Raw genomic sequence first — 21,567 nt, 5'->3', positions numbered from 1 at the left:
TCTCCCAAAAGAAGTTATGCAAGTGACCAACAAACATATGAAAAAACACTCCACCTCACTAATAATTAGGAAAGTACAAATCAAAACCACAATGAGATAACACCAGTAAGAATGGCCACCATAAAAATACCGCAAAGTCCAGACAGAGTTCTCTGCCCACAACATTTCCAGACTTTAAACTTTACTACAAGGCTACAGTAACCCAAACAGCCTGGTATTGGTACAAAAATAGGCACGTTGACCAACGGAACAGGACAGAGATCCCAGAAGCAAAAATTCGGTCTCTCAACAAATTCATCTTTGACAAAGCCACCAATAACAATCAGTGGGGAAAGGAGACCATATGAAGCAAACGGTGCTGGGAAAACTGACTGATCACATGCAGAAGAATAAAACAGAACCCCTACCTATCATCATATACAAAAATCAACTCTAAATGTATCAAAGACCTAAATGTAACATCTCAAACTATAAAAATCCATAAAGAAAACATAGGAAACATCCTTATGCGCACTGGATTAGGTCATGAATTCTTGACCAAGTCCCCAAAAGCGAATGCCATAAATGCTATGATAGACAAGTGGGGCCTCATCAAACTGAAAAGCTTTGCACAGCAAAAAATAATAATAATAATAATACATTAAGAAAGTGGGGAGATAACTCACAGAATGGGGAAAAATATTTATTAATCATGTATCTGACAAAGGTCTAACATCCAGGATCTACAAGGAACTCAAATGAGCTGAAAGCAAAGAAACAAACAATCCTATCAAAAAGTGGGCAAAAGACATGAATAGATACTTTTCAAAAGAAAACATACAAGCAGTCAACAGACATATGAAAAAATTCTCAGCCTCACTTATCATCAGAGAAATGCAAATCAAAGTTACACTAAGATACCACATTACTCCAGTAAGGATGGCCATCATCAGTAAATCCAAAAACAACAGATGCTGGCATGGGTTCAGAGAAAAAAGGAATGCTTCTACACTGTTGGTGGGAGTGCAAGCTAGTTCAGTCTCTATGGAAAGCAGTGTGGTGATTCCTAAAAAACTAACAATTGACCTCCCATGTAATCCAGCAATTCCTCTCCTGAGAATATACCCAGAGGAACACCTGCACATACATGTTTATCGCCGCACTCTTCACAACAGCAGAAACAAAAAACCAACCCTATTGCCCAATGGAAGTGGACTGGGTAAAGAAAATGTGATGCATGTACACAATGGAGTATTATGCAGCCATAAAAAAGAACAAAATCATGGACTTCACAGCAAATTGGATTGAGTTGGAGAACATCGTACTTAGTGATTTATCACAGAAACAAAGAAAAGAACACCGCATGTTCTTACTCATAAATGGGACCTGAGCATGAATCATATCAGCCCAAGGGAGGGATTGGCAATGACTGGGCCCTGCTAGAGGAGGGATGGAGAAAGGATGGGACAGAAGGAGGGAGGGAAGGAAGGAGGGAAAGAGGGGCAGCACATACCTGGTCCTAAACCAGGGGAGTGAGGGCTAGTTGGAGACTCAGACTTCACCTGCAGGCAGCCTACTTGTGTAGTTGATCCTGACTTGTACTCCACCTCTCTATAATAAAATCAATTTTAATTTTTAAAAAAATAGATGCAGGTATGGATGCAGAGAAATGGGAATGCTTATACACTATTGGTGGGAGTGTAAATAAATACAACCACTATGGAAATTGGTTTGGAGATTTCTCAAACAACAAAAAGTAGATATACCATTTGATCCAGCAATCCCACTGCTAGGCATCTACCTAAAGGAACAGAAGTCATTACATGAAAAAGATGCCTGCACCCACATGTTCATTGCAGCACAATTCATAATTGCAAAGATGTGGAATCAACCCAAATGCCCATCAACCAATCGGTGGATAGTAAAAATGTGGAATATATACACTATGGAATACTATTCGGCTATCTAAAAGAATGAAATCATGTCTTTAGCAGCAATTTGGATAGAATTGGAGAACTGCGTCCTAAGTGAAGCAACTAAGGAACAGAAAACCAAACACCGCATGTTCTCATGTATAAGTGGGAGCTAAACTGCAAAGATGCAGAGATCTACAAAGACATAGAGAATGATAGCATGGACAACGGAGACTCAGAAGGGGGAGGTGTGAAGGAATGAAAAATCTCCTAATGGGCCAATGTACACAGGTGGGGGTGGTGGGTACACTTAAAACCCGGGACCTCACCACTATACAAAGCAACCACGTAACCAAAAACTGTCTGTACCTCCCAAAGCTATTAAAATAAAAGAAAAAATAATAATAATGTTGATGCAAAATGAAAAAAATAAAATTAAGGCCATTGCCTTGCTATGCTATTGTGTGGCCAGCCATGAGCTCTTTGAGCTATGGTCAGGCCATGTTTCTTTAAGCTTTGGCCCCCTACCCTACCTTGGGGAGGTGAATCTCCTCTTTCTTTCTCTTAACTGACTTTCTAAATAAACTATATTTTCTAATCTAAAACATAAATTAATTAAATTAGATTAAATTTTAAAATAAGCAAATAAATAAAGAAGAAAGAAAACAGGCCCGACTCACTGCCCAGACATGGTTTTTCCTACATCTCTGCTGCTTTTTCAAGCCTCTGGAGTGGACAGCAATGGGTGATGGTCAGAGCATCACTCCCCCAGGCCAGGTTCCGCCCTCAATTCTAACCCCAGAGCCCTATCATGAAGGAGTCTTAGGGAAGGAGGGGAGGAAGGGGAATACAAGGGAAAAGCCCCCAGTTCCACAAAGTCAAGACTCAGATATTCTGCCACACCAGACCCCAGAGTCCCTCGGCCCTTTGGGGATGTAAATCCCATAATCAGCAAGAGTTCCCAGGTAAAAATTGACAGAGAGCTTCCTGTATGCCGGACACATCCCCAAGAGCTCTCTGAGTGGCACCTTGTGTAATCCCATGAAGAGGATACAATGGCAGTATCTGATAAGCTTTTGTCATACTTAACCTCTTCTGAAATAAGAGATAAGGAAGCATGAAATCATCCTTGATTGGCAGCGTTTGTTTATTTTCTTGGAGGTACATAAATAACAATGTATTTCCTAATCCTGGGCATCTTAGACCTAATGAAAAATGGCATTATCCCTGTTTTACACTCAAGGAGGCCAAGGTACAGAGGGGTAAAGGACTTGCCCAAGGTCATCTGTGAGGGGTCACCCGCAGAGCATGGTTAGATCTCAGACCAGCTAGCTCCAGGCCCCTTCCAGCCCACCCATGAGTTTGTATGTGTGTCATCCTGAGCCTCAGCCCCCAGGCCAGCTCCCTCCATCTACCCTTCTCCTGCAATGCCAAAGGTGGCTCAAAATAAAGGACAGTGAGAGTACTAATGAGAAAGCCAGCATCTCCAAGATCCTAGATTCCAGGGATTAAAAAATAAAATAAGGCTATTGCTCTGCTAAGCTATGGTCTGGCCACATGCTCTTTGAGCAGTGGCTGCCATGTTTCCTAAGCTTTGGTCCCTCTCCTACCTTGGAGAGGTGAATCTTTTGTCTCTTCTCTCTCTCTCTCTCTCTCTCTCTCTCTCTCTCTCTCTCTCTCTCTCAAATGTACTTTCTAATTTACCTTCTAAATAAATTATATTTTCTCATCTAAAATAAAATAAAATAAAATGTAAAACCCTTAGTTACTATTAAGGGACCTAAATACAATGCCGGGCTCTCTGCAGATACAAACTCACCTTCACCCCCTGAAACACCGGACATTGTCTTTCCAGCTGCATGACAACGCTCCTTCTTTAGTCTAAAGATCACTAGAGCATGCCAGTTTATCACGTAAAGCAATATTGTCCTCTCCACCACCAGCGGCAGCAATGTGCATCCATTTCTGTCTGTCGTGCTCCCACTTAGTACCTCCTAAACTTTAAATAATTTGCTCATACCCTTCTGCCTTGGTTTAACAACTGAAGATATTACCCACCCACCATGAAAGATGAGGAACGGGCTTATTTACTTTATTGTCTTTTCCTCCCCCATCCTAATATTTTACGGGTGTTGTTTTTTGACTGACAATTTTGGTAATTAAAAAAAATCTCCTTAGTGGTTATCAGGGGCTGAGGAGAGGGATGGTGGGGAGGGATTATTTAATGGGCACAGAATTTCAGTGTGGGATGATGAAAAGTTTCTGGCAATGGATAGGTTGTGAATGTACTTAACGCCATAGTGAAATGTACACTGTAAAAATGGTCAAGAGGAAAAGTTTTGTGTCGTATATATTGTATCGCAATACAAAAATAAAATTCAGAAATACCAAATTTAAAAAGTCTACTTTGTGAGGTGGGTGTTCCAACAATTCCCATTCTGCAGAGGTTAAGCCATGTGCAAGTCATATGACTGATAGCAGATTCAGGACCTACATTTCTCTGACTCAGGACTCCAGGTTGCCCCACTTCATTCCTGCCCATTCCTGTTGGGCAGAGCACACGTACATTACTGTCCCCTCATCTGGTCTGTCTGCTGGTTGGGGCCTATTGGGTCCCAGGCGCTGTCTTGGGCCCCGGGTTTCTGCAGCACAAGTCATGCCCAGTGGTCACCTGCCCCATGCTCACCTTGAACAGCGCACGCACCTGCTGGTCCTCACTCTCCAGTGCCCAGAGCCGCCGGCGGGCAGCCTCCTGCAGGGGCGCGTCCACACCCCTCCGGGAGCGGCTCCGCACACAGAAGGAGAGCGTCAGGTCTGCAAAGAACAGGAGGAGGGCATCAGGTCCCGAGAACAGAGGAAGGGCGTCAGGCCAGACACCATGGAAGGAAGGAAGGAAGGGTTGGACAGACCCACAGTGCTATCCCACACGTGCATCTGAAACTTCAATAGTTACATCCTCATTAGTTACAGGGTAGAGTGTCCTTAACATTCCTTCAGTGCCCCTTTAACTTGTTCTCCCCAGAAGGAAAAAATACTAAACCCAGGAGGCTCTTAGCGCAGCATTGACGGTCTCATGCTGGTTATTTCTGCCTGGCATGGCTTATTCCTGCACTGTCCGGTGCTGATATCATGGTGCTGACACAGACCAGCAGCCATCACTGATTCCTGGAGGGGGAGGGCGGGGATTTGCGAGAGTTCTGAATGCACGCCATTCTAAACACGTTTAAAGAAATGTGCTCGTATGCCAGTTAAGATGTGGGATATACGTGCATTTTGTGCATTACACACGCATATGTACATTTTTTCTAACCTGTTTCTTTCTGATACTGCATTCAGTGTTTGCCAGGGTAATTCATGAATGTATTAAAGTCTATCTTCAACATCTTCGAAATGCACGTTCATTTGACAAATATTTATCAAGGCCTCCTGAGAGCCGCTTTGGTTACAGAAGGGCTGTAACCCTGAGCTCGAGCAGCCTGTGCTTTGCCTGGCAAGCAGGTCACCAGGCAAGTTGTTCCACAAACATGGCAGTTTCAGAGGGAAACATGCTACAAAATGGGTGTGACAGAGTCAAGAGACAGAGCGTGAGCCACTGGGGTACCTCAGTGAGCACCTCTGGGTAGTGTTGTCACAAAGGGTCTCACTGAGGAGCACCTTACTATTGCACTTTGCAAGTTGCCATCTTTAGACAGCAAGTGGTGATCCCATCCATAATTATCCAACACAGTCAACCAAGTAGGCCTTGGACTGGGTAATCGCAGAGGTCTCTGTAGCAGCCCCAACTTGCAGGACCTTTGCAAGTTCCTCAGCCCGGTGGAGACAGCACCTGTCAAGCTAGCTGGATCCACAGGCAGCTCTGGACTCCCACTTCCAAAGGCCTGTCTCTGACTGGAAGTCCTTGCAACACAGCAGCTGCCGATCAGCTCTTGGACCACATGCCTAAACACCCTGACTGTGGCGTGAGCATCAGTGAACATTGGTTCTGCTCAGTCCTTACCTGGCCTGTGTTCCAACCTCATGCACACTCCACCCCACCCTCCCCAGCCCTGCCACCCCGTCGTCTTCAGCAAGTCCATCCAGTCCTCCACGTGGTGGGCCCATAGTCTATAGGACGAACAGCACAAAGATGGAGCCTGGGAAGGAGCCACACACACTCGGGTTCAAGGCCTGGCTCTGCATTTGGCGACTGAGCAACCCTCCACACTTCATGAAAGTCCTCTCTACACTGCAAAACGATTTTCTAGCACCTATCCCATGAGGGTTTTAAGAGGCTTACCAAACCAGCTTGTGCATAAAAACCCCTTTTGTTCAGTGCCTGGTACATATTAAATGTTCAATACACACATTAAGCATTAGCTGTTGCCCTGCCCCCAACTCCAGCAATTACTGACTGTGGCTGCCTCACCTGGTCATGACTATGAACCTTGGTGATAACTGATCATGTGACCCCTTTCCACCAAAGCCTATCTCAATCCAAACTCTCCTTTGAATCTCTCAGAGCTGCTGATCAATAGTCCTTCCGTGGGTCTCCTTGCCATGTACATGAACCCAGGCATATGGAACCCCAAAGACCAGGCTGGATCCACCAGCGAGGACCAAGACCCAGAACAGAACTCCTATGCCTGGAGTAGGGGGTCCTGCAGTGCCCTCTGAATATCAGAGGGCAGGAGCTCGAGTTCACCCTAGTGTTTGTGTGGGGTGCATTGTGTCACATTGTAGTCTTTCTGGAAGTCGACCCTGTCATCATGATCACATATCTGGTCGCTCCCATCTGCATCTATTCACATAAAGGCAGGGTCGGCCACTCTGTGTCTGTCTTCTCACTCCGGGATCTTCCTGGAAGCACCAAGGGAAAACGAATGGACACGTGCACCCACGGCGGTGGACTTCCCCTACAGACACCCTTATTCACCGGCCTCATGCTGACTCTGCTGCTCTCAGGAAACAGCGGGTTTCCTCAGGGTGGCCCATGCTGACAGAGGCAGGTGGGCACCGCATCAGTAGACAAAAGGCGAGGGCTTTCCCATTGCCAGTCAAGCGACTTGGCAGAATTGGAGACTGGGAAAAGAAAGAACCAGGTCGGATATGTCTCTACAGCACCCATTAATGAGGGTTACATCCTTGAAAATGTTTATGATGTAAATCTTTTTCACAAGGTTGTATTTTGCATCCCAGGGAGAAGCACACATTTGGAGGATGCAGCAGCGTCATGGTTAGAATAAGAGTCCACTCAACCATGTTTGCTGAGTGGTAAGGAGTCATGGAGTCATGTCTGCCTCTGAGACCTTCTCCCACGGACTAAATGGGGGCTTGGGTATCACCACCTGGAGACGAGGAAGTGAGAAACCAAGCGAGGGCCGCCAGGCATGAAATTTGTCCTCAGAAGTGGTCCCTGCTGCTTCAGAGGGGCCCTGTGCAGCTGTGACCGAGTCTTCACAGGCTTGCCCACAGTCCCTGGCACAGGTTCAGCCAGGGCATGGCTTCCTCTGATGACAATTTCCCGTTCGTGGGCTTCACCAAGGTCCCTTAAAGGGGACTTTGTCAGAGGTGTGTGTTGAAAAGAAGGCTTTTTCCATCCATTTCGAAATCTTTTTCTGCTTCTGAAAGACTCATACAAAAGCCCTTCTGCTCAATCTCACTCTCATATTCAACCTTCCCTTCACTTATTTACAGTTTAGCAAATATTTATCAGAACCTACCACACACAGGGTACCTGGACTGTGTTAGGTGTTTATAGAATGTAAATACGTCCTCCACATACTCGGTCCATGATTTGTGTATTTCTTTATCCACCAGTTTCTGAGCCTCAACTATGTATAAACAACTCTTTGAGGTACCATGCTGAATACCCAATTTAAAAAAAAAGTTAGCCCTGGTCCCCAGCACCTTAAAATCTGCTCAATGACACACTTCACACACTTTCATCAACACAGCAAATACACACGGAGCTCCTGCCGTGTGCCAGCTTGAGTTTAGATTAATCTCACAGGCAATGATGAATGAGGGACAGTGTATGCACAAGTGAATAGCATGGTCAAGTCATGTTCACAGAGGGCATGTGGTGGTGGCTCCTGGAAGGGGAATCTGCAGAGGAGGGAGAGAAGGCAGACACAGCAGCCCTCTGCGGGAAATGTGCTCTTTAAAACTGGGCTAGCCTCTGGGATTTCGATACCTGGAGTCATGTTCTGTGTCAGGAAACATTTTTCCTTGCGTTCAGACGAGGATATGCCCTCACTCGATATGGCTGAATCCTTGGAAGGAGCTTCTTTACCTGGAGAAAGTAAAACAAAAGATCATTTGTGAGGGTATAAGCAAGTGGTAAGCAACACAGGCATGGGCAGCAAATTTTTTCAAGTGACAATTTTTTTCCCCAGGATTGGTGGCATGGAAGAATTCTAACTTTTGTCACCATTGCCCTATAATTATGTTGTACTCAGTTGTTATCAAAGAATTGTCATGCATGCCATCTCAATCTTGTAGCAGCTAGGGTGTTCCATTTTATTTAAAAAGGAGAGTCTGAGCCAGGCATGGTGGCTTATGCCTGTAATCTCAGAAGTTTGTAAGATTGAGACAGGAGGATGGCTTTAGCCCAGGATCCGAGACCAGCCTGAGAAACATAATGAGACCCTGTTTCTACAAAAAATTTAAAAATTAGGCGGGCAGGTGACGCAAGCCTGCAGTTCAAGCTACTCAGAAAGTCAAGAAGAAAGGATTGCCTGAGCTCAGGAGACTGAGGCTTCAGTGAGCTGTGATCATGCCACTGTTCTCCAACATGTGCGATGGACTGAGACTCCAACTCAAAAAAAATAAAATAAAATAGCAGATTCTAAGCCACAGGTCCACCCTGGTTCCACTACTTAGTACACTGAGGTGCTCAACACACAGATGTTATGTGTCTGACTGCAGCATGGCTAAAGGTCATGGGGTAGAGATAGAGATTGGCATCCTCAGGGGGATGACGGGGCATGGTTGTAATGGCCCTGACATGGATAATTGTCCCCAGTGTCCTCTGTCTGCCCGCTAAATGGGGTCCTGTCGGGGATCTCTCTCCTCCTAGCTCTCCAAAATTTTCGGTCTTTGCAGTTGTAGAAGTGGAGTGAAAAGGAGAAGAAAAAACTCAGGACAAAGGCTGGGGCTGGGAAAGTGGGGCATTTGGTAGTAGAGAGTTGGTGCAGCTAGAGGCCTCAGGAAGCAGGCACGGGGGGACTTTGCGAGCACTCAGTAGAGTATAGGCCCATGATGGGGTCCCTGGACACAAGGGAATGCAGGTCCTCAGCACATTCATTTTGGTGACTGGATTCTCTTTTTTTCCCGTGAAACCTCTCAAGTACTATACTACGGGGTCAGAATACTATAAGCATCACCTAGTCCTGGAAAAGAGGCTGGGAATCTTGACTCAACCACCGGTTGCAAGTAACCCTTTGCTCCTCCCATTTCTAGGACATGCACAGGTGTACAGATCCCTGGGGTTTGCTCTCTGCAACCCAGGAGCACAGAGGAATGGCGCTGTCATGCTCACTGAGGGTCGCGCTGGACCCGAATCCTCATGTGGCCCCCAAGAGTATGTGACTCCACTTGGCGCCTCTGCAGGGGTATTTTGCTCCCCATGTCAAGGACCTTCCATGTCTTCACAGCAGGAGCAGTGAGCACTGGTGTTGGGGTGGTATACAGAGAATGAGATTCGGCTAGAATGAGCAGAGCTCTCCACTGGCAAATTTCATTAGCTGCTCACGCTAAGCAGCTCATCTGGAGCCCTGGCAGTCAAGGGCTGAAGTCCAGCAGCAGCATCTTGTCGTTCTGCCCCCAGAAACCAAAAGCTGCTGCAGTAGAAAGGCCCTGGCTTAGGAACCAAGAGAGACGAGGAGTGCAGAGCAGTGTTCCCATGTGTGAGTCCAGTGACCTTGGCCAGGCGCTTCCCCTGCCCACCTGTTGAGGTTTTCCTATGCCCATTTATAAGTGGAGATTGACTGAATTTATGTATTTGAACCCCAGCTGCCTATCTGAATCACCCAATTTTTAAAAATCGCACGGGTCGCTATAAAAAAGAAAAAGAGATTCTGACTTTTGTGGACAATAACATAGCCATAGGTTTGGTTTTTTTAAGTTCTCCAAATGATTCTAATTTGAGCCAGTGTGGAGAACCACACACCTAGATTGGTGCTTTTCAGGCTTTAGTGTGCCCATGAATCACCTGGGGCTACTGACAAAATGCAGATTCTGCTTCAGTATTTGAAAGCTGAGATTCTGCATTTCTGCATTCACAGGTGATACTCTTGTGCCACTGTACCAAGGTCACACTTAGAGTGGCAGGTTCCATACTAGGACAGTTGAACACAAGCTTTAGCAAACCCACAGATGACTCCTCCTCCTCGTCCTCCTTCTCCTCCTTCTTTGACCCACACAGTGAATTTTTAGTTTGAAATGCTTTGACATCATTTAGAAATGGACTAGATCTCCAGATGCTTAGGTTTGCTTTGAAACGTGGCAGATCTGTAGTACAAGTTCCTCCGGCTCTCATGACAGCAATCTCCTGAGCTGAGTGGTTGCTGTCCCTCTACAGGGCATTTGTTCTCCAGCCACCATGTCCCCTCCCTATCCATGTACTCATTTTCACCTGGAGATGTGTAAGAATGTGTCCCTGTTGTGGAACTCTATGTGATAGACAGCAACCTGATGATGGCAGCTGCGAGGGGACCCCACCTGGAAGAAGGGAAGGCTCGAGTGATGACCCAGCCTTTAAAGGATGTGTGAGGGTCCGAGCAGAAAATTGCAGGGTCTTGCAAAATGTAATTAGTGGACTGTCTGCATCAGAAGTACTTGGGTAATTGTTTTTGAAAAGATGTCTGTACACATACAAAAAAAAAAAAACCTCTAGAAAATATAGACAAATAGCTGCACAACACGAGAATGCCAGCGACTTCCCAAGTAGGATGGAAAAAAGTATCATCCTCCAAAGAAACACAGATAGATGGGGACACAGTAAAATCAGAACTTCTGTGAATCACAAGATGCAGTTACAAGCATGAAGAGCAAGTGACAGGGTAAAAGAAAACCTTAACAATATGTATAGTCATCAAAGAATTCAAACCTAGAATGTACAAAGAATGTTAAAAATCTTTATGAAATAGGCTGGCAGCCCACTAGGAACTGGGCAAAAGGCTTGACTAGGTAGGCATTTCACCAAAAACAACATTCAAATGGCTGATAAATATATGAAAATTTGCTCAACCTCTTTGAGGAAATGAAAATTGAAACCACACTCCACAGGTTGGCTAAAGCAAAAAACACAGAACCAAGTGTTGATAAGGACACAGAGCAACTGTAACTCTCAAACACTGCAAGTGTGAGAAAAAAATTTGAAATATTCCTTTGGAAAACTGACAGTGTCAATTCAAGCTGAAATATGCACACACTAACACCAAAAGACATCCACTGAAATATTCAGAGCAGTACTACTGTAACAGCCAGCACCTGGCCACAACTCAAATGCTCATCTATACCAGAATGGGGAGGCATGAGATGGTACATGTCATTAAATCCAACACAGCAAAGAGCATGAATGTCTCATAACCATGAGAAGCAACACAGATGTTTATATTCACGTTGTGAAAATTCTTCATGCTTTACACATGACTGCACTTACAAGTCTGTATAAATGGTGCATTTTAATAAAAAGGTGGATTTTAGGCTGGGCGCGGTGGCTCAAGTCTGTAATTCCAGCACTTTGGGAGGCTAAGCTGAGGGGATTGACTGAGCCCACAGGTTCAAGAGCAGCCTGGGTAACTTGGCGAGACCTCATCTCTAATAAATCGAAAAATTAGCCAGGCATGGCAGCGTGTGCCTGTAGTTCCAGCTACTTGGAAGGTTGAGGCAGAAGGATCATCTGAGCCCAGCAGGCTGATGCTGGGGTGACCATGAAAAGTCACCCAAAAAAAGGTGGATTTTAGTATTCTCTGAGTCCTTCTCTACCTACTTTATTTTGGAATCTCTAGAGGTAGAGCCTGAAGATGTGTGTTTTTAATTAGTACCTTGGGTATTTCTGATGTTTCTAGAATGTGAGAATTCTCAAGCCAATTCACCAGAGACCTCAGGACCCACAAGCCAGAAGGGCATCTCCTTGAGAAACGATAAGAAAGTTAGAAAATTAGAGTGTGTTCTATAATAGACAAAGCAGGGAACAGTTGCACATGGATTTACAGTACAGAGTTCTTTTACACATGGACTTGCATTTCAGCATGAAGAACATTGAAGGCTGGACCTGGACCTTGAAAAAGAACCAGAGTAGTTGGGCAGATTGGCTCATGCCTGTAATCTCAGCAATTTGGGAGACTGAGATGAGAGAATTGCCTGAGCCCACAGGTTCGAGATCAGCCTGGGCAAATTGGTGAGACTTCGTCTCTACAATAAACCAAAAAAATAATTAACCAGGAGTGGTGACATGAGCCTGTAGTTCCAGCTACTTGGAAGGCTGAGGCAAAAGGATCACCTGAACCCAGTAGATCAAGGCTGTGGTGGCCGTGAGCATGCCACTGCACTCCAGCCTGGGCAACAGAGTGACACTCTGCCTAAAAAAAAAAGAAAGAGAACCAGAGATGATTCAAGGCAACGAAAAACTAACATATAGAATAAATTACCTTAGGGAAAAAAAAATCTGTTTTTTTTTTTTTAAATAACTGAGAGAAAAACCAAAAGGCCAATGGTAGTTATTGATGAGTCACCTTTAATTATCTTTTCTATACTTTTGCCTGCCTTCCAAATATCCTACTTTTTGAATATTCTGTCATGGGCATGCATTTGTTTCTAATCCTGGAGGCAGGTGGAGACATGACTGGAAAAGGAGCAATCAGACAGTCCCCTAGACTTGAACCCTGGCTTCACCTTGAGCCACATGACCTGTATGATTCCAGCCCTTGTAGTTTGTGTGAGGCTGATTCCACCCTAGATCCAAAAGTGGGCACAGGACTCAGGCATAATCCAGCAGGCTTATGCTGTGCCATGGCCATATGGCCAAGGCTGAGCCAATGAGAATTAGTCCCAGGACTCTCATTAGCCCTCCAAGGAAGAACTTTCTTTACACTTGAAGCTGTGAATATGACTGCTTGGACTGCGGGACCCACCACAGGGGTCCCTGACTGAAGTAGAGTCTAGCCCAATGCAGACAGAGTTTAGAAAAGATAGCCTCCTGATAACATCATCTGAATATCTTGATCCAGTCGTACCAAAAGCACACACACACACACACACTCACACACACACATACACACACACACACACGAAACCCTGGACTTTTATTTATTAATCAATAGATTACTTTTCAACCATGTTGCCCATCGAAGCTGGACTGGATTTTTTTTTAATGTGGTACATATACACAATGGAATATTATGCAGCCATAAGGAAAGACAAACATATGGACTTCGCAGCAACTTGGATGCATTTGGAGTCGATCATACTCAGGCATCTATCACAGAAACAAAGAACAGAGTACCATATGTTCTCACTCATAAGCAGATCTTGAACAGTTCTAATATTATAAGAAAGAGATTGGCAGTAGTGGGAAACTGCCAGGGGAGGGGGTGGTATTGGCAGTTGAGGGAAACTGCTAGGGGAGGGAGGGGCACACTTCAACAAGGGTAACTTGCATAATCAATGTTTGTATACCTAACCCTGAATTGCACCTCACATCTTTATAATAAAAAAAGAAGAAAAAGAAGTGAAGTTGGTCTTTAAAAAAATAAATTGCTTTTGATATAAATTAGCCTTATTTGTAACATTATTGATCAAAAAAAGTTGCGAAACATGCAACTTAAAAAAATCAATGAGATTTATTTTAAATCTGCTAAGCTGTTTTCCGAGGTGGCTATACCATTTTGTAATCCACCAGCAACGTATGAGAGTCTCAGTAGTCCCACCTCCTCACAAACACTTGATAATATCTGTCTTTTAAGTTTAGCCATTCTAGGTTGGTATGCCATTTAGCTCATTGTTTTAGTGTGCATTTTCCTAATAACTTAAGATATTAAGTATTTTATGGGCTTATTTGTTATCTAAACATTTTCCATATGAAACTGTCTCTACAAACATTTTGCACCGTTCTTATTGGGTTGTCTTCTCAATACTGAACTGCAAAAGATTTTTTTAAAATATGTGTTCTGGATACAAGTATCAGATTTGTGTTTTGCAATCATGATTCCCCAGTCTGTGGCTTGCTTTTTATTGTCTTGGCAAATTGATAGGGGGTGGAGGGAACAGGATTACCCGTGAAGAGATCAGCAGGTGAGAGGGAATGGGCTCTGTGCACAGGACATGGTAGAGGCCATGCTGGAGAGGTGGGTGGTCGTGGACCTGAGGTTGATGGTGCAAACGGGTCAGAGGCCATCCAAATCAGTGAGTGCAGACCTCGCAGTTTCCATTACATCAATCAGACCTCAAAACTCCAAGACCTGGGGTCTCTGATCTGGAAAATGTCTCCTATGCAGAGACTTGCTGAAGATGGGAATTCACTTTCATGTCCCCTTGCCATACTCTGTCCACCCGCCATCCTCAGCCTTGAGAAGAAAACTCAGCAGCAAACATTTTTCTGCGGGAGTTTTCTCTCCACCCACATCTTTTTTTTTTTTAATCCAACAAACACGCTATCAGCAGTTTCTATGCAGTAAACCCACCTTCTCCTTATTGGGATAAATATCAAGTTAGAACTACAGACACATCTGTCCACATAGATAGATCTCAGATCACAATGTTAAGCACACGCGCACACACACACACACACACACACACACACACACACACACACATCATGATGATATCATTTTGTAAGTTTAAAAATCTGCAACATTTCTTTGTCAAGATTGTGGGTTCATGAATATGTAGTAAAAACACAAAACCACTGAATTCATGAAAGTGATTAACTCTGGGTGGGGGATGATATTGGAAAGAGCTATGCAGGGAACCCTAAATGTATTTGTGACATTTCATTTCTTTAAAAAGAAAGAAACACTTTCTGAAGGTCATAGGACATAACGTAGAAATGTGCAGTCAGATGGTGGCTTCTCATTCTAACATTTCCTGCCATCGGTGTGTTTGAAACGCCTCGCTGGTCTCTTGGACTCCGTGCACGGCATCGTGTCCTGCTGTCAGTCCTCACCTGCCCCCATTATTGTCCTGATGGTTCACCTTTATCAAAAAAGATCGAAAGGAAAAGGACACAGGCAAATGCATCTCTCCCACACCTCCTAAGTGTGTGAATCTGCCAGACTCCTTCAGAAAGGCGCGGAAGATGAGGGAGAGTACTAGAAGCGTCTAGACCGGTGAGCTTTGACACAACATGCTCTGTGCTTCGAGGTGAGCAGCTGCAGCTCATTAAACAGTGGCAAGAACCCCACAGGGTCGGAGGTCAGAGATGGCACCATGGGACCAAAACCCTCCCTCTCCCATGTGCAGTCGGGAGAGTTCTGTGAGCACACGACAAACATCGTGGGCAGGCACTACAGCCAGGGTCCACACATGAGAACGCAGCTGCCCAGGGTCATGCCAGCGTCCTGATGGCACCACCCACACAGCCTCAGGACTCTGAGGCCTGAACTCCCTGATCGGGAAAACGTTCTCTGTGCAGGGACTTGCTGAAGATGGGAATTCACTCTCATGTCCTCTCAGTCTCTACACTCCCGCCCACCTACCACCAGCCTCAACCTTGAGAGAGAACAATAAACCCGCGGGCAGCAGTCAGCTCAGAGCTATCAAAGCCTCCTTCTTTCCTGCCTCCCTTCCCCTGAGGACTCCCTGTTTGGTCTCCACTGTCAACACCCCCTTCAACAGACACAAAGGCGGAAGCAGCCAAAGAAACACGAGCCCAGACTTCTCCAGGGGACACAGGAAGAGGACACAGTGACGTGGGCGTGGTCCACGTTAGCTGACAGTAAGGCTGCCCACAGTGGGTGGGAAGCCAGATCTCGCACTCAGTCCAGGAGGGGAACTATCCCATTTAACCCTCACAAAAATCCCGTGGAACCCATGCTACCTTTAAATTCAGGTGACAGCCAGGAAAATTGAGGTTCAGAGAACACAGGGACTTGCACAAGGTCAAGCGACTAGTAGTTCCAGGAAGCCGCTCATGTTTTGTTCCTTTCCTCTAGGATAAATAGGGGAATCTAGAATGGAAATGTTCACTTCAACAGCCTCCAATCTCCAACACCCGTTTCAACCCCGAGAGAAAGGCCCCAGGGGAAGAATGAGGGGGACAGCATCGATGCCCCAAGGAGACAGGTGACAAGCTGGCTCGGGGAAAGAGTGACTCCGGGTGCCAAGCAGTCATCCATGGCAAAAATAGGTGATGGAATAAAATAATAGAATAGTAGTGCCATTGACATTGTGAGAACGTCTTCCCCAATGTTGATTTTTTGGTTTGTTTTGAGATATATAACTGTCCTATAGGAAGGCTCTGGCTGAAGGACAGATGTCCCACAGAGGCAAAGATGCCCAGGCTGGGGTCAGGGCACCTCCACAGCAGCTTACAGCCCCAAATACTACAGATGGCCAAATGAGACCCAGAGAGAGAAGGAGGCATGCTGGAGTCAGAGACGCATCACTAACGGCTGGGTGCGGTAGCTCAAGTCTGTAATCCCAGCACTTTGGGAGACTGAGGCAAGAGGATTGCCTGTGCTCAGGGGTTCGAGAACAGCCTGGGCAACTTGGTGAGACCTTGTCTCTACAATAAATCAAAAAATAAGCCGGGCATGGTAGTGCGTGCCTATAGTTCCAGCTACTTGGGAGGCTGAGCTAGAAGGATCTCCTGAGCCCAGCAGGTCGAGGTTGCAGTGGCCGTGAGTGTGCCACCGCACTCCAGCCTGGGCCACAGAATGAGACTCTAACTCAAAAGAAAAAGTAAAAAAACAACAGCTAACATGCATTGGGCCAACTAACCACAGGCCAGGCGGCTTCAAGGGTTTCATAGGTGGACACAATCCCCACCACACGCCTGGGGCAGCATAATCATCTCATGAAAGCTACCAATGAAGAAACTAAAACTCAGAGAGGCTGAATAAGCAGTCGAGGCAAGTAAGAGAACCAAAATCAGGCCCAGACACTTTGGCCTCAAAGACTAGGCAACTGGTCGTGTGACGCCTGCGCAACCAGTGGGAGACTAAGTCAGGCCCAGAACCCAGGTCCCTGCCTTCCAGCCCTGGGACATTGCATGTCTTCCGTCCACACGGTGTCTGCCCCCTTGGGTGTAATGACAACAGGACTGAGGGGATGAGACCGAACAGTTTATAAATCCCAAATATCTGGAGAAGCAAAATGTCTCAGGAGTCAAGTTGTGCCTCCTGAGCCAAGGGCGTTGCTTGGGGTGTGTTTGCTCATATTAATAGTTTTAGGTCCTTGGCCTAAGAGGCACTCCCTACTAGGGAGCCAAGGAGCCTAGGCCACGGCTTCAAGCAGAGGAAGCAGAATACGGCCTCTCTGGGTTCCTGTTCAGGACGAGTGCCCTCTGCAAGCCCAGGTCACGGGACCATGGGGAAAGTCATCTGACAGAGAGTAGGAAGTTCTCAGCTGGGGTTGCTGCGGCCTCCCCACTCAGGAACCCTGGGAGCTGTGAGTAAACATGGGACCCCAACAAGGGTTAAGAATGAGGCCTTGGAGTAATGCTCCTTTTATCTCCCAAACGAACCTCCCTCCCCAATCCATCCTCGCATTCTCCAGAAGCCACCCTCACCCACACAAGAGAGAAACACCACACAAGGGAACACAGGGCCCCACATGGTTCAGCACTGAGAAGACGCAGGCAACTTGTAAGGGAGACTAGCCCTCCTGGTCTTCCTGAAACCGTCTGGGTTTCAGCCCTGCCTGAATCCCAGGCCATTCCTCAGTCCCAGTTGACCAGGAGGGCTGGTCACCTAAGGAGTTCTGGTCACCTAAGTCAAATCTCAGATAACCCAGCCACTTCTTGGTCACCTAGTCGTAGGGAGAGGCAGGAAGCTGCCTGTTTTTCTCCAGTAACAGCAACCCTGACAAAAATAGGCCTGACTGACTGAGGCCAAATTTATGACCACCCATAGGCCCAGAGGAACTCATAGCCTGAACTCGCTTCCTGTCCCAGGGAATCTCGGGAAGAAAGGAAGGAAGGAAGGGCTTACTCACACCAGGAGAAGCAGCCAAGGGCAGAGCTAGCCCAGAACATCTTTCCTCAGGGAAAGGAAATGCTTCCCAGGCGTCCCTTCCTTTGTACAAAGCCAGCATGGCAAACACTGACCAGGGAGGCAGGAGAGGCCCCGGAGAGCATGCTGCCTCCCATTCTGGGGGAGCCTTTCCCACCCAGCAGGTCCCTGAGCCCCGCCGGACGGTCCACTCGGCCCCCTGGGAAACTCACCTGGGCCCCAGGTCAGGCTCTGCTCCCCGGGGATACAGAAGCAGCCACCCATGTGTGCACCATCCTACCCTGGCTGAGCCCCTGGGAACACCAGCCAGAAGAGACTGGGAGGGACAGGCTTCCAGCGGTGTCCCTCCTCCCGCCTCCTCCCTGGCACACAGGGACCAAGGCCGGCTCCCTGCACAATGCGGCCTTTGATATCCCGCTGCAGCAGGAGGCCAGGGATGTGGGAGGGGCAGCCTAGGAGCCTGCTGGGAGCAGGGCTCCTCCCTGCTTCTCTGCAGATGCCTCATGCCTAGCAGGCTGCAGCACATTCCTGGCATTCTGGGACTGACAGACACAGTTTGGTTCTTGTGGGGGCAGCCAAGGAGGGGGAGGAGGCAGAGAGCCTCATGGAAGTCAAGACCGAAGCTCCTGGGCCTCCCTGGCTGCCTGGGCCCACACTGATCCCCCTGCCGCCCTCAGAAAGCCATCCCCACCCAGCCTCTCTGCACGGCCTCCCTGGGCTCTGAGGAGGCTGGGCTGTGAGCACCTCAATCTGTCCAGCAGCAACAAGGGGCCAGCTCTTTGCTGTGAACACACGACCCCTGGGGCTAGAGGGAAGGAGACCAGGGAGCCACCTACTGCTGCCCGGCACATCACAGGTGAGGGATGGGGGACCTACTATGTTAAGGGATGGGAAAGGCTGGTCAACAAGTACAAAATTACAACCAGATGGAAGGAATAAGTTTTGGGGTTCTGTCACACAAGGGGTGACTACAGTTAACAATAGTTAATGATGTACCGTATATTTCAAAATAACTAGAAGAGAGAATTGTGATATTCTCACCACACACAAATGATAAATGTTTGAGGTGATGGATAAGTTAATTACCTTGATTTGATTGTTATACAATGTATCATGTATCACAATGTCCCACTACCTCATAAATGTGTACAATTATTATGTATCCATTTAAAATACGATAAGATACAGGTGTGCATGACAAACATGCAGAGTAGCCTCTCTTCTGTCTGAGCAGGCAGCGGGCAGGGCATGCAGTCAGCAGCACAGTGTAGGGACCTTCAGGAACGCTCCCAGAGACCTCCAAAAGGGCACTGAGGAAAGAGACTGGACGCCGGCAGGGCTGGACCGGGGCGTGGCCACACCAACAACCGAGCTGCAGGACCACTCCCCCTTGGGACATCTCCTCCATGCCCGGAGCTGAGACCCATGGTGAGTGTCCAAGATGAGGAGGGGTTTGGAGGTGGGTCCTACAGGGGCTGTGGGCTGCCTGGAGGCTGACCCTAGGGGCGGTGTCACCTGCGCTGCAAGGAGCACAGTGGCCCGATCAGGTTTACATTCTGAGAGGAGTGCTGGGTGACCATGTGAGAGTTCAGGAGTGTCCATCGCACACCAGCCCAGCCCCAGAGCGGGGTCTCCAGCCCACCTCTGGTAGGACTTTCGTTTCCATGGTGACGCATCTCCAGTCCCAGTGACTGAATGTTTGTGGGCCTGGCGCTTGCTGTAAATGACTTTATTTAAATCCTGCAGCAGTTCCATAGTGTAAGCGTTTTTGTTTCTACTTTGCAAGTGAAGAACAGTTTAAGAGGGGCCTCACCCCCATCTCTGACTGTCAGATTCAAGAGCAGGAGGTGACCAGTTCTAGTAGATTCCACAGCCCAGAAACACTTGATTATTACACAATGTATATATGTATGGAAACATCACGCCATGCCCCATAAATATGTGCAGTTATCGTGTCAATTAAAAATAAAAAAGTGTCACCTTTCTGGTACACAGGCTCCTTCCATGGTTAGCAGCACCCATAGTGAGGAAGGGCGGGGTGATCTGAGACTGAAACCTCTGGAACCAGCTGACATTGATACAAGTCTCGGAGAGGGGGTGGGGCAGGGAACACAGGGGGAAGGGGACAGGGCTCTGTAGTCACATGGCCACTAGGAAGGATGTTTCCTCTGTATCCACTTCCCATATTGCTCCCACACCCACCCCTCACCACACGCAGTGTTTTGAGTATGGATTGGAATGTTTTCTTGGGTCCAACATGAAAGGACAAAGTTTCTCTAGAAAACAACCGCTCGGCCCTGAGCTGTGCATGAAAACAAGCCCTGCTCCAACATGCATGCACCCAGGTGCTAGGCTGGTTGCATCTCCTTAACTTGCTACCCACCACCCTCACATGGACACAGCAGCCGCCAGACACTATAAGTGATCAAGACCAAATCCCCGGAAGGGCCCCAGGTCATCTATCATAGGAGACACCCTGAGGTCCTTGGTGGGGACACACATTTGGGCAAGACTGAAATGAATAGTCCATTCTGGATCAAGTTGCTGCTTCTTCTGAGATGCAAGAAACTAGTGTTGTTCTGCTGGTGGGTGACTCGGAAGGATTTATCGAACAAAGAGATTTCTAGGCAGGAGCAAAGGCCCTGGGGCAGGAACTTGCTTGACACATCAAAGGAAAAGCATGTGTGACTGGAGGCCAGTGAGGCTGGAGGCATAGAGAGGAGGTGGGAGGGGCAAATAGTGTAGGGCCTTGAAGGCCATCTAAGGACTTCAGCCTTTACACTGAATGAGGTGGGAGACAGCAAAGCACGCTAAATAGGGGAGTAACATGCTTGACTGTGTTTCTAAGGCGTCAGTCTGACTGCCCGTGGAAAAGTAACCTGTAGATAGAATGCCAGGTCTGCAGCAATCACAACATCCAGCAGAAAGATGAGGATGTCTTAAATCAGAGCGATATCAGTCAAGGTAAAGGAGAGGGATTAGGCATTAGACATAAGTTAAAAGAAGAGTGTGTTAGTCAAGGTTCTCCAGAGAAACAGAACGAATAGGAAGTGATTGTGACGCAGAAGGAGAAGGAGAGGGAGAGGGAGAGGGAGAGGCAGAGGAATGGAGAGGGGTGAGAGAAAGAGAGGGAGGGAGAGGAAAAATGAGAGGGAGAGGAAGGGAAAGAGAAGGGGAAGAATTTAGGGAGAGAGAAAGCTTGGGGGGTTGAAACCAGGAGCTTCATTTTGTAAAAGTGAAGTTTAAGAGTCCTTAATATACCTAAGCAGAAATGAATGAATGAAGTTGCGGGGGAACACAAGCTGAAGGTAAGTACCTGGAGTTGTCAGTGCATGGAGGGTGTTGGAAGTCACAAAAGTCCTAAGGAGGGGTGGAGAGTAGAGTATAGAAGAATGAGCCCTACAAGTACACCAGTTTTTAAACTATTACTATTATCATTATTGCTATTGAGACAGTCTCACTTTGCTGCCCAGGCTGGTCTCAAATCCCTGGGTTCAAGCAACCCTCTCTCCTTCGCCTCC

General features: G+C 47.0%; 1 protein-coding gene across 2 annotated transcripts in view; it reads right to left on the bottom strand.

Moving 5' to 3' along the window:
* Nucleotides 1–18,459, bottom strand: part of SH3TC2 (SH3 domain and tetratricopeptide repeats 2) — a 61,750-nt gene extending 43,291 nt beyond the window's left edge. For both annotated transcript variants that reach the window (XM_008064396.2, XM_008064395.2), the window contains exons 1-3: nucleotides 18,259–18,459; nucleotides 8,065–8,163; nucleotides 4,579–4,706 (exon numbers count right to left, since the gene is read on the bottom strand). In XM_008064396.2, coding sequence (XP_008062587.1) covers nucleotides 4,579–4,706; nucleotides 8,065–8,163; nucleotides 18,259–18,310 — 279 coding nt within the window. In that variant the 5' untranslated portion in view covers nucleotides 18,311–18,459. The remainder of the gene's footprint in view (nucleotides 1–4,578; nucleotides 4,707–8,064; nucleotides 8,164–18,258) is intronic.
* Nucleotides 18,460–21,567: the final 3,108 nt, after the last annotated feature.

This window comes from Carlito syrichta, unplaced genomic scaffold (assembly GCF_000164805.1).
Source record: "Carlito syrichta isolate Samal-C Ts95f unplaced genomic scaffold, Tarsius_syrichta-2.0.1 Scaffold307326, whole genome shotgun sequence".
Taxonomy (NCBI): domain Eukaryota; kingdom Metazoa; phylum Chordata; class Mammalia; order Primates; family Tarsiidae; genus Carlito; species Carlito syrichta.
Note: the sequence above shows the minus strand (reverse complement) of the source record. Positions and strands in the feature narration are given on the sequence as shown.